Source organism: Neomonachus schauinslandi, chromosome 6 (genome assembly GCF_002201575.2).
Source record: "Neomonachus schauinslandi chromosome 6, ASM220157v2, whole genome shotgun sequence".
In the NCBI taxonomy this organism is placed as follows: Eukaryota; Metazoa; Chordata; class Mammalia; order Carnivora; family Phocidae; genus Neomonachus; species Neomonachus schauinslandi.
In genome coordinates this window covers 122,074,994-122,089,762 of record NC_058408.1, presented here as the reverse complement: position 1 = coordinate 122,089,762, position 14,769 = coordinate 122,074,994, and the positions used below count along the sequence as shown (strand labels likewise).

General features: G+C 38.1%; 1 protein-coding gene across 5 annotated transcripts in view; it reads right to left on the bottom strand.

The window, feature by feature from the left end:
- Positions 1-4,285: 4,285 nt before the first annotated feature.
- HELLS (helicase, lymphoid specific) overlaps positions 4,286-14,769 on the bottom strand; it is a 37,209-nt gene continuing 26,725 nt past the window's right edge. For 4 of the 5 annotated variants that reach the window (XM_044916558.1, XM_044916557.1, XM_044916559.1 and 1 more), the window contains 5 exons: positions 13,096-13,212; positions 12,635-12,794; positions 10,206-10,302; positions 10,049-10,125; positions 4,341-4,849 (listed from right to left, as the gene is read on the bottom strand). In XM_044916558.1, the coding sequence (XP_044772493.1) occupies positions 4,755-4,849; positions 10,049-10,125; positions 10,206-10,302; positions 12,635-12,794; positions 13,096-13,212 (546 nt within the window). In that variant the 3' untranslated portion in view covers positions 4,341-4,754. Of the gene's footprint in view, positions 4,850-10,048; positions 10,126-10,205; positions 10,303-12,634; positions 12,795-13,095; positions 13,213-14,769 lie in introns of all 5 variants that reach the window. The other variant, XM_021699826.2, reaches the window with a different exon arrangement.

Sequence of the window (14,769 nt, the reverse complement as noted above, 5' to 3'; positions counted from 1 at the left end):
AGCTGAAGGCAGACGCTTAACCGACTGAGCCACCCAGGCGTCCCTCCTCTATTCTTTTTTAAGGAGGCTCCATGCCCAGCGTGGGGCTTGAACTCAGGACCCTGAGATGACCGGAACTGAGAGCAAGAGAACCATGCTTAACTGAGCCACCCAGGTGCCCTCCTCTATTCTTTATCTATAGGAGTTTTAACCGCCTACTGAATCAGCTGAATGTTATGTGTGAATCTCCAGGGATGGCCAATGATTGATATAAACTTTAGGTTGGGGGCGCCTGGGTGGCTCAGTGGGTTAAGTGGCTGCCTTCGGCTCAGGTCGTGATCCCAGAGTCCTGGGATCGAGCACTGCGTCGGGCTCCCAGCTCAGCGGGGAGCCTGCTTCTCCCTCTCCCACTGCCTGCCTTTCTGCCTACTTGTGCTATTTCTTGGTCAAAAAAATAAATAAAAATCTTAAAAAAACAACTTTAAATTTTAGGTTGGAATTTTTTTCCTTCAACGCATTGACAATTTTATGGTCTTCCTTTTGTTAAAATAAGACATATGCAGTCTACCTGATCTCTGTCCCTTAGTGACTATGCTACTTTTACATTTCATTAAAGAACTTATTAAAGCTAAAAAAGGAATGAAACCTGAATCTGACCACCTTAGTTGGGTAGGTGGTGGCAGAGTACTGAGCTTGAAGAGAGGCAGGCATACTTTATAAATGTTCTTAAATACTCTAGTGAGGTGGAGAAGCTCACGTAATCCCCCACCCCCCCCACAGACCCCTAAGAGACCTCTCTTTAAATTGTGATATTTAACCAAGCCAGTGATGGATATGAAGTAACAAGACTCAGGAATAAATAAACAGAAGACTCATAAGTGTGACTTGGGGGGTCAATCTGTTGATTGATCTGGGTAGGGCACAGATTTGTGAAAGGGAGATTAGGAAAAATTATGGACAATTTACGCTTTAGGACTGTGTTTCTCATAACAGACTCGCAGACATAGCTCAGGAATTCGAGTTTTTAAAAAAAAATATTTTAAAGATTTTATTCATTTATTTTAGAGAGAAAGAACATGAGTGGGGGTGCAGAGGGAGAGGGAAAAGCAGACTCCTTGCTGAGCAGGGAGCCAACATGGGGCTCGATCCCAGGACCCCAGCGTCATGACCTGACCTGAAACCAAGAGTTGGACGCTTAACCGACTGAGCCACCCAGGTGCTCCAAACTTCACTAGATTTTGGTTAAGTTACATCTTCTCTGAATGTAATGGTAATGGTAGTAAATCAAGTCATGACAATAAGTGATTCCAAAAAACTAAAGAGCAAAAGAGATTTAATAAATTTTTATCCTTAACTATGATTCCTTGGCTTAATTTGGTAACCATAATTGATGGTGAAGTAAAAAATATAGTATGTAATTTGTGGAGATGTACTAGCTAATACAGCAAATAGGATCATAAAAACTTAACTACCATTAATTTAAAAAGAAGCTCAAATTGAAACAGTCTTCTCATAAAGTATTACTTCAAACCACTAAGACTAAAAAATCATATATAACTGCTAAGACATTAGTGAAAGATGCCATCAAACACATTTGCTTAGAAATGTTCAAGTTCCAGGGAGCCTGGCTGGCACAGTCCATTAAGCATCTGACTCTTGGCTTCTGCTTAGGTCACAATCTCAGGATTGAGACTGAGCCCCACCTCGGGCGCTGTGAGCAGCAAGGAGTCTGCTTGGGATTCTCTCCCCCTTCCCCTCCCCACTGGTCTCTTTCTCTCCAAAATAAATAAATAATTATTTTTAAAAATTTTATTGATTTATTTGAGAGAATGAGAGAGAGAGAGACAGCACATGAGAGGGGGGAGGGTCAGAGGGAGAAGCAGACTCCCTGCTGAGCAGGGAGCCCCATGTGGGACTCGATCCTGGGACTCCGGGATCATGACCTGAGCTGAAGGGAGTCACAACCAACTGAGCCACCCAGGCACCCCATAAATACATCAATCTTTAAGAAATGTTCGTGTACCACTTTCACTACACATCTCAACACATTAGGAACTGTCTAGTGATACGGAAGACTCAATGAACAAAAAAAGCTAATAAAGTCTTCTTCATGACAAATTTGTCCAACTGAAGGAATTCAAGTACTGTGTTGAGAATACTCTTTTATATAAAAACAGAAGCAGGGAGTATTCGCTTCAGTATCACAGAATTAGAGTATTTGTTCCCTTCTGCCCCTTACTAAAATCTAGAACTAAAAGAACATAAAAGGATGAGAGAGGTATTAAACTCCCAGAAGAGAAGAGATGGCACCACAAGTTTTGGAAGCTGAAAATTAAATTCATGGGTTCTAACAGTCTCAACGGGCTGGAGCACGAGTTCTTAAGATCACATTTGGGAAGTTTGAGTGACTCATCAGGCAACCAAGTAAGAATGTCAAGTAGCCGGATGTGAGTTCAGGAGAAAGATTCTGGCTAGAGATATAACTTTGAGTCATCTATATAAGGCAAGGAGGTAAGACCATCAAGGGAGCCCCAAGCCTTGCTTGGGACATTCTAATGTCTAGGGGTCAAAGACATAAGAAATAGCTAAGAGGACTAAGAACCAGAGAAGTAGGAAGGAAAACCCGGCGATGTGTTTGCGAGAAACTAGCAAACTAAAGAAATTGCTTAGTGGAGGGGCACCTGGGTGGCTCAGTCATTAAGTGTCTGCCTTCGGCTCAGGTCATGATCCCAGGGTCCTGGGATCGAGCCCCACATCAGGTTCCTTGCTCGGCAGGGAAGCCTGCTTCTCCCTCTCCGACTCTCTCTGCTTGTGTTCCCTCTCTCGCTGTCTCTGTCAAAAAATAAATAAAAATCTTGAAAAAAAAAATGTTCCAATGGAAAGAGAGGGATGACTGGAACAGGTTCAGAAAACAGTGGAAGAGAACAACAACAAAAAAGTGAATACAGACAACTTTCCAAGGAGTTTTCCACAAGAGAAAGAAACGGGGTACTTCTGTTGGCTCTAGCTGGCTCTAACTAGGACAATATATCCATAGTAACAGGAAAGGAGGCTACATGGGCACAAATGCTGGGAGGTTTATAGATGCCATCCTGGCAACTTTTTCAAGTTCTTTTCTAATTCTATTTTCTCAGTGCCAACAGGGAGCAAGGTGAGAGGGAAGAGTTACTACAGATGTAAAACCATGATATAGTCACTGGAAAACATAATAGAACAGACTAGGGAAACTTAGTAGGACTACTAAGCAACCAAGTTACAGGGATGTTTGGTCAGCACGACTGGCTGGTGAACATTTCCACTTAAGAAAAAACACACCTCTCTGTATTTTCATCAGACTGAATATTCTCTCAAAATGGTTTTCCTTCTGAATCCTAGCTCAATTACCCTATGGCAGAGATAATCTGATCTGCATTGAATATAACATTTTCCCAAGAGACAAACAACCTACAGAAATGGTTCAGGGAGCATTCAGGAACTCTCTTCCCAGGGGCGCCTGGGTGGCTCAGTTGGTTGAGTGACTGCCTTTGGCTCAGGTCATGATCCTGGAGTCCCGGGACTGAGTCCTGCATCGAGCTCCCTGCTCAGCAGGGAGTCTGCTTCTCCGAGCTCTGACCCTCCCCCGTCTCATGCTCGCTCTCATTCTCTCTCTCAAATAAAATCTTTAAAAAAAAAAAAAAAAAAAGGAACTCTCTTCCTCACAGTCTGATATATATACAGGGCCCAAATTATTCCTATTTTGCCCTTTATGTTCCTCTATCATATACTATGAATTTTATTTTATTTTTAAAAATTTTTTATTGCTTCATTTGACAGAGAGAGACACAGCGAGAGAGAGGGAACACAAGCAGGGGGAGTGGGAGAGGGAGAATCAGGCTTCCTGCTGAGCTGAGAGCCCGATGTGGGGCTCGATGCCAAGACCCTGGGATCATGACCTGAGCCGAAGGCAGATGCTTAACTACTGAGCCACCCAGGCGCCCCTGAATTTTATCTTACATTCCTACATCCTATTTTCCTCTCTCAGTACTATTTACCCCTCCTACTATACATTTTCAAGGTCTCTTCTTTCTTGTTCTACCCTTGTTTTGCATGATATCCTACCACTTCCAATTTCTGGTCTTTTGTCAAGACCCTACAGTTTTCAAAATCTGCTCTCAATTACCCACTGTCCAGTTGAAATCTTTATATATGTGTAGAGTACTAACAAATAAAATCAAGTCAACATAATGTTGAATCACAATGCCAGTCAAGACTTTTGTTATTATTTCACCTGAGCCATTATTTTTCTGAAAAAATAATTTGATGAGAACATCTTATAACAAACATTTATTTGGTAAACTATTTTATAGAAATAGACCTTAAAATCAAACAATTTCTTATTTAAACAAGAGAAAGCATAATCCTAATCTTTCCCCCATCAAAGCCTACTCCATAACTGAAGTACCCCAAACCCATGAACTGTACTGCTAAAAGGGGGGAAAAAGACATTAAACTTCCACAGGAAGACTGTATAAATCTGGCAGTGGTTAAGTACACATCAGCCTGTACCCAAGAATATTACCGAGCCTGAAAAATTAACGGAAAATCTAAACTTACTATGAATACTTCTTTGTTCTTATAAGGCTCAGAAAATTATCATATATTAATTATGCAATGGTACAAGTTTCATTATGTAAACGGATAGGATCAAAGAAGTGGATAATCTGAATTTTAAAACCAATACAGGTAAATCACTAGACGTAAACAAGAACTTTTAAAAGACAGTCTTTAGCTCCACTTTAAAACACACATTCAGGACTGGAATCCTCTGAATTTTCTAGTATCTTGAAAATCCCCATCTTCTCTTTAATCGGTCCTGAGGCATTCATTTGATCTAAGAGAAAAATATATAAACAAATATTTATTTTTAAAAAATTATACAAACATAAAAAGGAATCTTAAAGGAGATGTCCAATATGTTGTTATAGAGTCATCTGTCCAAAGCTTAAAAACCCACAGAAATGTGGGACACTTTATTCCTTAACCAATATTCAACATAGCAAAAGTGAGAAAGTAAAGTATACTCCTCTTATTACAATGAAAACCGGCCTCTAAGAAACAGACAAATATCAGTTTGCTAATCAAAATCACTTCTGCTGAATTTAAGATACACAGGTGTAGAGCACCAATGTGAAATTACATTCTGAGATGTTAAAAAAAATAAAAAGCCCAATCATGGTTAGTTTAAAAACTGGGAAGCAAGATACCATGAAAATTTATCTTCATACACACCCCTCACTGCTAATATGTGGTCTTTTACATTTTTGTCAATGATAGCTATGGAATGAAATCTCTACTGGTTGTGAATGGCATTACTCCAATTTCTTTGGATGTTGAAGCATCTTTGTTAACTGGCCACTTCTTTACTGGTAACTGCCTGCTCAAGTTGTCCATTTTTCTTGCTGACTTTTTGGTTATGTGTATGTAATAAACACTTTCTGTTATGTGTTGCACATATTTCTGTGGTTTGTCTCTAATCTCTGTTCATGGTATCATCTGTTTTTATACAAGTCTTTAATGTAATAAAATCTATCGATCTATTCATTTAATTTTGTACCTTAAGAATTCTTTTGCTGTTCTAAAAATCATACATATATATTCCTATGTTTAAAAAGTTTTGCTTTTAATATTTAGGTTTTGACCAATTAATCTATCTAGAATTTGTTACAGAGTATGATATGAGGTCTCCCAGCTGTTGATTAGAAATGTCCCAGCATCATGTATTTGAATAACAAGAATTCCCCCTCTCTAGTTTGAATTGCCATTTCTGTCATTTACTGATTTTCCCCACAAGTTTGGTTGGCTTTCTGAATTTGCCAAACCACTGGTTCATTTATTTTATCATATGCTAATTCTAGCCTTGATTATTGTGACCTTTAAATTGCGTCTTAATACACGGTATGGAATATTCTGTTGTTCTTGAAAACTGTCTTGGCTCTTGGCCCTTTACTCTTCCATATAAATTTTTAAAACTGCCTGTCATAGTTCTTTAAAGAGTCATATTGGGGTTTTAATTAGAAAATCATATAAGAGGGGCGCCTGGGTAGCTCAGTGTCTGCCTTTGGCTGGGGTCATGATCCCAGGGTCCTGGGATCGAGCCCCACATCCGGCTCCCTACTCAGAGGGAAGCCTGCTTCTCCCCCTCCCACTCCCCGCTGTGTTCCCTCCTCTCTAGCTGTCTCTCTGTCAAATGAATAAATAAAATCTTAAAAAAAAGAAAGTAATATAAGAAATTTAGGTTAAGTTGGGCAAGAACTTATATTTTAACATGTACATATTACACATGACATCCATGAATACAGTTAAATATGTATTTATTCAGTCCTATGTTTCATAATTTTGCCCATAATGGCCTTAAAGAAAGTGTTACATGAAATCCTAGGCATTTTAGTTTTGTAGCTATTGGAAGCATCTTATTTTCAAAATAATTATTGCTGATACGCATACTATTAATTAATAACAACCTTCTTTAATTCTATTCTAAAAACTTCTAAATTCCCTTAACTTTCTGTGGAGATGATTATATCACCTGCAAAAATTATACTAAAACTAAGTACTACTCCCCTAAACCTACTTTTATTATTTTACAGTGTTAGGACTTCCTTGTAAATTGTGCAATGTTGTGTACTGTACAGTGGGAGTGAGACCTGTTATCCTTGAATGCTCTTGATTTTAGTAATTTACTGGATGGATGCATTTTACCAGATTAACAACATTCTTTTCCATGTCTAGTTAAAGAAATATGAGGTGATTATGACGTTATCTCAAGTGGGTTTTCCATACCTAGTTCTCCTTTATTCAGTTAATGCAAATATTTTCAGATATTACATTATCCTTGCATACCTTCTATACAACTGATTTTTTTTATTTTAAGATTTTTATTTTTTTAAGTAATCTCTACACCTAATGTGTGGCTTGAACCTACAACCCCAAGATCAAGAGCTGCACACTCCAGACTGAACCAGCTGGGCACCCCTATATAACTGATTTTTATTTAATAATATATTTAAGATTTGGCCATAGGGCTTTATCTTTCTCATTTTCGTGAACTATTTGAAAACTAAAATAAACATGCAAATAACCCAGAATATGGGCGCCTGGGTAGCTCAGTCGGTTGGGTGTCTGCCTTCAGCTCAGGTCATGATCCCAGGGTCCTGGGATTGAGCCCCGCATCGGGCTCCCTGCTCTGTGGGGGAGCCTGCTTCTTCCTCTGCTTGTGCTCTCTCTGTCAAAAAAGTAAGTAAAATCTTAAAAAAAAAAAAAAAAAGAACCCAGAATAGCTAAAACTTATTTTGAAAAAGAACAGAATTGGATTTGCTCCTCACAATTTCAAAACTGACCATAAAACTGTTAATAATCAAGACAGTGTGAAAGTGACACAGGATTGACAAACAGATAAAGGGGCCAGAATTGAGAGTACAGAAATAAACTATTACATTTATGATCAATTGACTTTCAATTAACATTGCCAAGGCAATTCAATAGGGAAAGAATAATCTTTTCAACAAATGGTGCTGGGACAACACCGTAACAATATGCACAAAAGAATTTAGACCTTTACCTCATACTCTACAGAAAAATTAACTCAAATGCAAGAACTAAAACTGTAATTCTTCAAAGAGAACACCATAACCTTCATTAGGCAAAGATTACTTAGACATGACACCAAAATCATGAGTGGTAACAAAAAAAGATAAACTGGACTTCATCAAAATTAAAAATTTCTGACCTTCAAAAGACACTAATTAACAAAAGTGCAAGACAGGGGGTGCCTGGCTGGCTCAGAAGGTAGAGTATGTGACTTTTGATCTCAGGGTCATGAATTTGAGCCCCACACTGGGCGTATAGTTAAAAAAGAAAAAAAAGAAAAAAGAACGTGCAAACTAAGCCACAAACTATGAGAAAATATTTGCAGAACATGTATCAGATAAAGGACTTATATCTCAAATATACAAAGACTTCTCTCAACTCAATGAAAAGAAGACAAAGAGCACAATTTTAAAAAGAGGTATTTGAAACGAAATTAAAGACATCAGGAAATTAAATCAAGTGATGTGCTCGTTAATGTTTAACAACTGACTCCCCTGATGCCCTGCCCCACCAAAAGGCCCTGATTTGTAGTTTTTCCCTATCTCCATGGTATTAAATATCCCTACCATCAATACCAAAGTACCAACATAACAGTATTGAAGTAGGGTTGGGAAAAGATGTGCAGCAGTACAGCATTATACAGTATTTCCACTATACAGATACAATACACACAATTAAGAGCATAGATACTAATAGTACGTTAATAATATAACTAGGAAATGATGAATTTTAAATATTATATTTGTTTTCAAGATAATTTATGGTTGCCATTGTAGACATCCATTCATTATTCTAAAGACTGATAAATAGGGGCGCCTGGGTGGCTCAGTCGTTAAGCATCTGCCTTCGGCTCAGGTCATGATCCCAGGGTCCTGGGATCGAGCCCCACATTGGGCTCCCTGCTCTGCGGGAAGCCTGCTTCTCCCTCTCCCACTCCTCCTGCTTGTGTTCCCTCTCCCGCTGTATCGCTCTTTGTCAAATGAATAAATAAAATCTTAAAAAAAAAAAATAAAGACTGAGCAATTTATCCTGCTTCAGCTGTACAGACAGTATCCTGTACAGAATAACCAAAGAAATGATACGGAAAAGTTCTTAATAAACTAATTCTAGCTAATAAAGGAATAACAAGACAAGAAAATCACCATTTTGCAATCCTTAAGGAAATAATGGCTCTAAACAATCATCATCAATGGATACTAAAACCATCAAGTCAAATAGAAGGACAGAAAACTTTCTAAGATCAGCCTGAATCAGCTGACCAATCTTAGCTCACTAAAAATAAACTCAGATATATGTGCTGCCTGGTAGGATTTAAACTCTGACAACAGCTCTTTTGTCTTGGCTGCTGACATACCATCCCGACTAAGGAAGACATGGAAATGTCAGGATCACGTGAACCATGGCCACACTGGCAAACACCAGACGCACCCAGGAACCAAGGTGATCAACTTCAACAACCATCTACCCAGATTACTTTGGGAAAGTTGGTATGGCGCATTACCGCTGAAAGAGGAATCAGAGGTTTCACACATCTGCCAACCTTGATAAACTGTGGACCTTGGTTAGTAAGCAGACACTGGTAAATGCTGCCAAAAACAAGATTGGAGCTGATCGTATCGTTGATGAAATGCAATCAGACTACAAGATTCTGGGAAAGGTAACGCTCCCAAAGCAGCCTGCCATCAGAGAAGGCCAAATTCTTTAACAGAACAGCTGAGAAGATTAATGGTGCATTGGGTGGGGGGGGCTGGAAGGTGGGAGCTGTGTCCTGGTAGCTTGAAGCCACATGGAAGGAGCCTCATTAAATGCTAACAAGTGCTCTTCTCAAAAATAGAATGACGAAGTATTTCTAAGAAATGGAACCTGGATCTAACTAAGCCTGTACAGCTATGTACATAGCTATTTACACTTTTCAGAAAATAAGTAGAATGAGGAACAAATCAAAGGACAACACAAAAGGGGTAAAAAATAATAATAATCAGCCAATTCCAGAATGTAGGTCATTGCATAGGGCAAATAATCCAGTTTTTGTCAATGACTTGGAAAAACAAAAGTGAGGAGGGTGTTACAGAAGAAAAGAGACAAAGCCAACAATGAAATTTGGAACCTGATTCTAACTGTAAAGATTTGAGACCACTGGAGAAATCTCGATATGGTCTAACTAGAAAGTTTTAGTGCCAATTTCCTTAAATGTAATAATGTAATGACATAGTGACTACGTTTAAAGATACGTTCTTCTCAGTAAAAGATGCCTGAGTAAAAGATGGGTAAAATCTCATGATTTTAAGATTCTGACAAGAGAATCACAATGAAAAAAGATTGGTTAAATGCTGTGGACTAGTGGCTGAATGAATTACATATAGGGATACATAAGTATTACTATTCTCTCTTTTTACAAGTCTGTTTCAGTTTCTGTTAAAGGAAGTAAAAGCAGGATACTTGCCAATAAGGTCACTTCGATCTAACAACAACTCCAGATCTTTATCACTAATGACCTTCTCTCTTGATCCTTTTACTTCCCTACAAGAAAACAAAATATTCAAGTCCATATGAGAAATCAAAACTGTGAATTACATTCTTCTAAAATTAAAAAGCCTTACCTTTCATAATCTCTAGATTTTAATAATTCCATTAATTCCTTAGGGTCTAAGAAGTTCTTAGATTGATTTAATCCAGACTGACCACCTTTGAAATGATCTAGAAAAAATTTTCAAGAAATTCAAAACACTGACAATTACTTTTAAAACCAAAATATACTACATTACAAACCAATCAGAATGGCTTACGTTAAAAAGAACAGGCAAAGTAAGTGTTGATAAGGAAGAAAAGCAACCACAACTCTCCTACTTCATTGGTAGAAGTATAAAATGGTATGTCCACCTGGGGAAAAGGTTAGCAGTTTCCTAGAGGTAAACATATACCCAGGGAAAGACCAAGAACAAACAAAGGCATACGTCCACAAACACTTGAACAAGAGCAGCTTATTCATAAAAACCAAAATCTGGAAAACAATTTAAATGTCAACCAACTAAAGAATAGAAACATAAAACTATTAACTTCTAAAACACAAACATAAACGAATCTCAAAATATTATGCTGAACAAAAGTAGCTACATATATACAAATGAATCCATATATGAAGTTAAAGGAAAAAGGAGTCTGTGTCAGAAACTGGAACAGTGGTGCCTTCTACTGAGGGACATGGAAAATGACTGGTGCACAAGGAAATGCTTTTGGATGAAGGACAGGTTTGTTACCTTGATCCGGAGGATAGTTACAGGAGTGTATACATTTGTCAAAATTCATCAATCTGTACATTTAAGATCTGGGTATTTTACTATATGTATATTACCTCAATAAAACACTCTGTCAGTATTTTGAAAAATTAATATCAAAGAACAATTTGAAAGGAATTTTTAAAATACTGAAAACAGACTTGGGAAAACAAAACTAGACATACATTTTACTGAATTTAAATTATATTCAACAAAGAAAATATATTTCATCATTCAAATTCCTAAAGCAGAACAGGTGAAAATTTTTTAATTTGCACAAAATCTTATTAGAAAAGTTCTTTTTATATAATTAAAAAAAAAAGAAAAGAAAAAGAAAAGTTCCTTTTTCCTCCAGTGTAAATTCCAACTACAGTCTGAACGTTCAATCAAGGCAAATTACAGATTTCTAAAACCTAACCCGTATTTCCCTCAAAATCAGATACACTGGAGAAAGTATTTTCAAGTCGAGAGCAGGCAGAAAAGTAGCATAAAACAAATTGATAGCTGGGACGCCTGGGTGGCTCAGTCGTTAAGCATCTGCCTTCGGCTCAGGTCATGATCCCAGGGTCCCGGGATCGAGTCCCACCATCGGGCTCCCTGCCCAGCAGGAAGCCTGCTTCTCCCTCTCCCCCTACCCTGCTTGTGTTCCCTCTCTCGCTCTCTCTCTGTCAAATAAATAAATAAAATCTTTAAAAAAAAAAAAAAGCAAATCGATAGTGATTTTCAACATTATCATATTCCCCTTTCTCTAGGCTTCAAAGCTTACAGATGTTTTCAACTTTTGTTAAGGTAGCCACAAAGCCAATTTACCAAATAGAATTTTATTTTGAACAAACAGAAGTAGAACTTCTCCGAAGAATCTTAGGGAACAAAATATAAAACCCCAATGTCTCACTTACTTTACTTCCCCTACCTCTCAGAATCTCTTCCAGTTTAAAAAACACTGTATTTGTGCTTAGGTGGCTCAGCCGGTTAAGCATCCCACTCTTGATTTCAGCTCAGGTCATGATTCCAAGGTCGTGAGATTGAGCCCCACACTGGGCTCCATGCTGGGTGTGGAGCCTGTTCTCTCTCCCTCTCCCTTTGACCCCACAACCCTCTCTCCCTCCCTTAAAAAAAACACACTGTATTTAAAAACTACGAGGTTTGAAATGATGAAAAGGACGTTCTGTAGAGCCAAATATTTTTTGAAATAATGAGTTTAACTAAACAGATTTTTTTTTTAGTAGTGCTACTTCAACATTATCTTTACTATTCTAATACTTAATATACTGGACTAGTAAGAAGTGGCTTGAGGTTTTCTTAAAGCCTTTTGGCAGGCAATCTCTTATCAAGAATAAGCATTAACATCCTGCCAAATCCCCATGACAGAGTTGAGGATATGATACTTTGAAAGTATCCTGGAGAGTTTTCTTTGCCCCTCTGCTCCTCATCTAGACAGTAATGTTTTTCCTTTGTTGTCACACCAACCTCTAGTTTAGGTCTTTACAACAGCAAATTCCCCACTACCTATTTTTTTAAGTAGACTTCATGCCCAACATGGGGCTTGACTTCACGACCCTGAGATCAAGACCTGAGCTGAGATCTAGAATTGGACACTCACCTGACTGACCCACTTAGGCGCACCTCCCCACTGCCTATTTAAATCCTACACCAGGTAAGTTGTACCAATTTCTTTTATAAGAAAACAACAGTATGAAATCTCACAGTAAATGACAAATGAAAAAAGAAAAGTACTAAAAAGTATTATTTACTTTTGTGGATGATCAACTTTTCCAGTTTTCTTTTAGCAGCTGCTCTTTCCACAATTTTCTGATCGATAGTATTTGCTGTTACAAGACGATATACAACAACTGGCTTTGTCTGACCAATTCTATGACATCTATCCTGGGCCTGAAGATCAGACTGGGGATTCTTAAAGTGAAAAGAAAAATAACATTTAACAGTTTAACGTTAAGGTTATTTAAACTCCTACTGAAGTTAAATGCATGATCCAATCAGAATCTTTTAAAGTCTCTTAACTCATTTTAGCTATCTAGAATGGTTTCAATGATACAACATGTTCAAGATTTTACACACAGGGCACTTGATAATGATTTTTGTCTTAAGATGGGATACCTTTTCTAAATAGACAAATAAAACTGCAAAGCATACAATGAAAAATCAAAAATTCAGAGTGGAAATATAACAGCATATTGGTAAATTTCCAACTTACCCAATCACTATCATAAATGATAACTGTATCTGCTGCAGTCAAATTAATGCCCAGGCCACCAGCTCGTGTACTTACTAAGAAGATAAACACATCTGGATCTGTGTTGAAGCTGTGCATCTAAAAGCAAAAAAAAAAAAAAAAAAGGTAAACTCAAGGAATTAAGAAAGCAACTGTTACTGCCTAGAATGTGGATATGATGTTGCATGCGGACCAACCATCTTATAACCACGTGTTTATAACAAAGGAGTGGGGAGGGCAATGCCAAGGGATATAATAAGTCAGAATTCTTGAAACTAGATATGAATTCTTCAGTATCTACAGGACTTTCAATGTGGAGTAAATAAATACTGAAAGCCCCAGAAGTCATGAAAGTTGAAAAAGACCAATTTGCTGAAAAGAGAAAGTTATCAAAGTCTCCCCTCCCACAAAATAAAAATTGTTCAGCATTACGTACTGCCCAGGTTAAGACAGTAAACCTGGTCTTCAGAGGGGCTTGAGACCGGGTAGCTCAGGGCAGTCACACAGATACATCAGGCCTATGTGACTAACCCTCAAAGAAAACTATGGACAGCAAGACTCAGATGAGCTTCCCTGGCTTACTTCACATGTACAGTTACAAAGTGCCACTGAGAGAATTAAGTGCTCTCTGTGTGACCCCACTGAAAATATACACCTAGTTTCACCTAGACTTCACCCTATGTGACTTTTCTTTTTGCTGATTTTCATCTGTATCCTTTCACTGTAATAAATCATAGCTATGAGCATTAGAAATAAAGACAACTAACTTTAGCCAAAAGAACTGAGGAGGGAAATTGTTTTTAATTATAGCAATTAAAAGGTGTATCCACAGGAGACTGAATCAATCATTTAGGTCTAGAAAGCAATTATGTTAACATATAAAACATCTGCTTATGTTAACTTCATTTGTTTTCCAAGCCCCTCTTTTATTAAGGATATTTTTGTTGGGGCGCCTAGGTGGGTTAGTCAGTTAAGTGTCTGCCTTCAGCTCAGGTCATGATCCCAGAGTCCTGGGATGGAGCCCCGCATCAGGCTCCCTGCTCTGCAGGAGCCTGCTTCTTCCCCACCCCTCTGCTGCTCCCCCTGCTTGTGCTCTCTCTTTCTCAAATAAATAGAATCTTAAAAAAAAAAAAAAAAAAAAAGGATATTTTTGGGAGCGCCTGGGTGACTCAGTTGTTAAGCATCTGCCTTTGGCTCAGGTCATGGTCCCAGGGTCCTGGGATCAAGCCCCACAGCAGGCTCCCTGCTCGGCGGGAAGCCTGTTTCTCCCTCTCCCACTCCCCCTGCTTGTGTTTCCTCTCTCGCTGTGTCTGTCAAATAAATAAATAAAATCTTTATAAAAAAAAAGGATATTTTTGTTAAAAAAGAAAACTCACACATCACAAGGGAAGTTTAAGGAAGAATATCTAGTGTTATTTAAAAAAAAAGTCTAGACCATCCTCTCTTAAAAAATAGTGACCAGAACAACAACAACAAAAACCCCAAGCGGTTTCCCAGTGGATGGGGTAGGTAGGAAAACTGGGTTGCCTTAGAGCGGGCATGAGAGAACTTGCTGAGCTACTGTTAAGTTTGCATTCATCAAAACTCAGAAAATGTATGCTTGACTTTATTCACTTCAGGATATGTAAAATTTACCCCAAAAGACAAAATATGCTG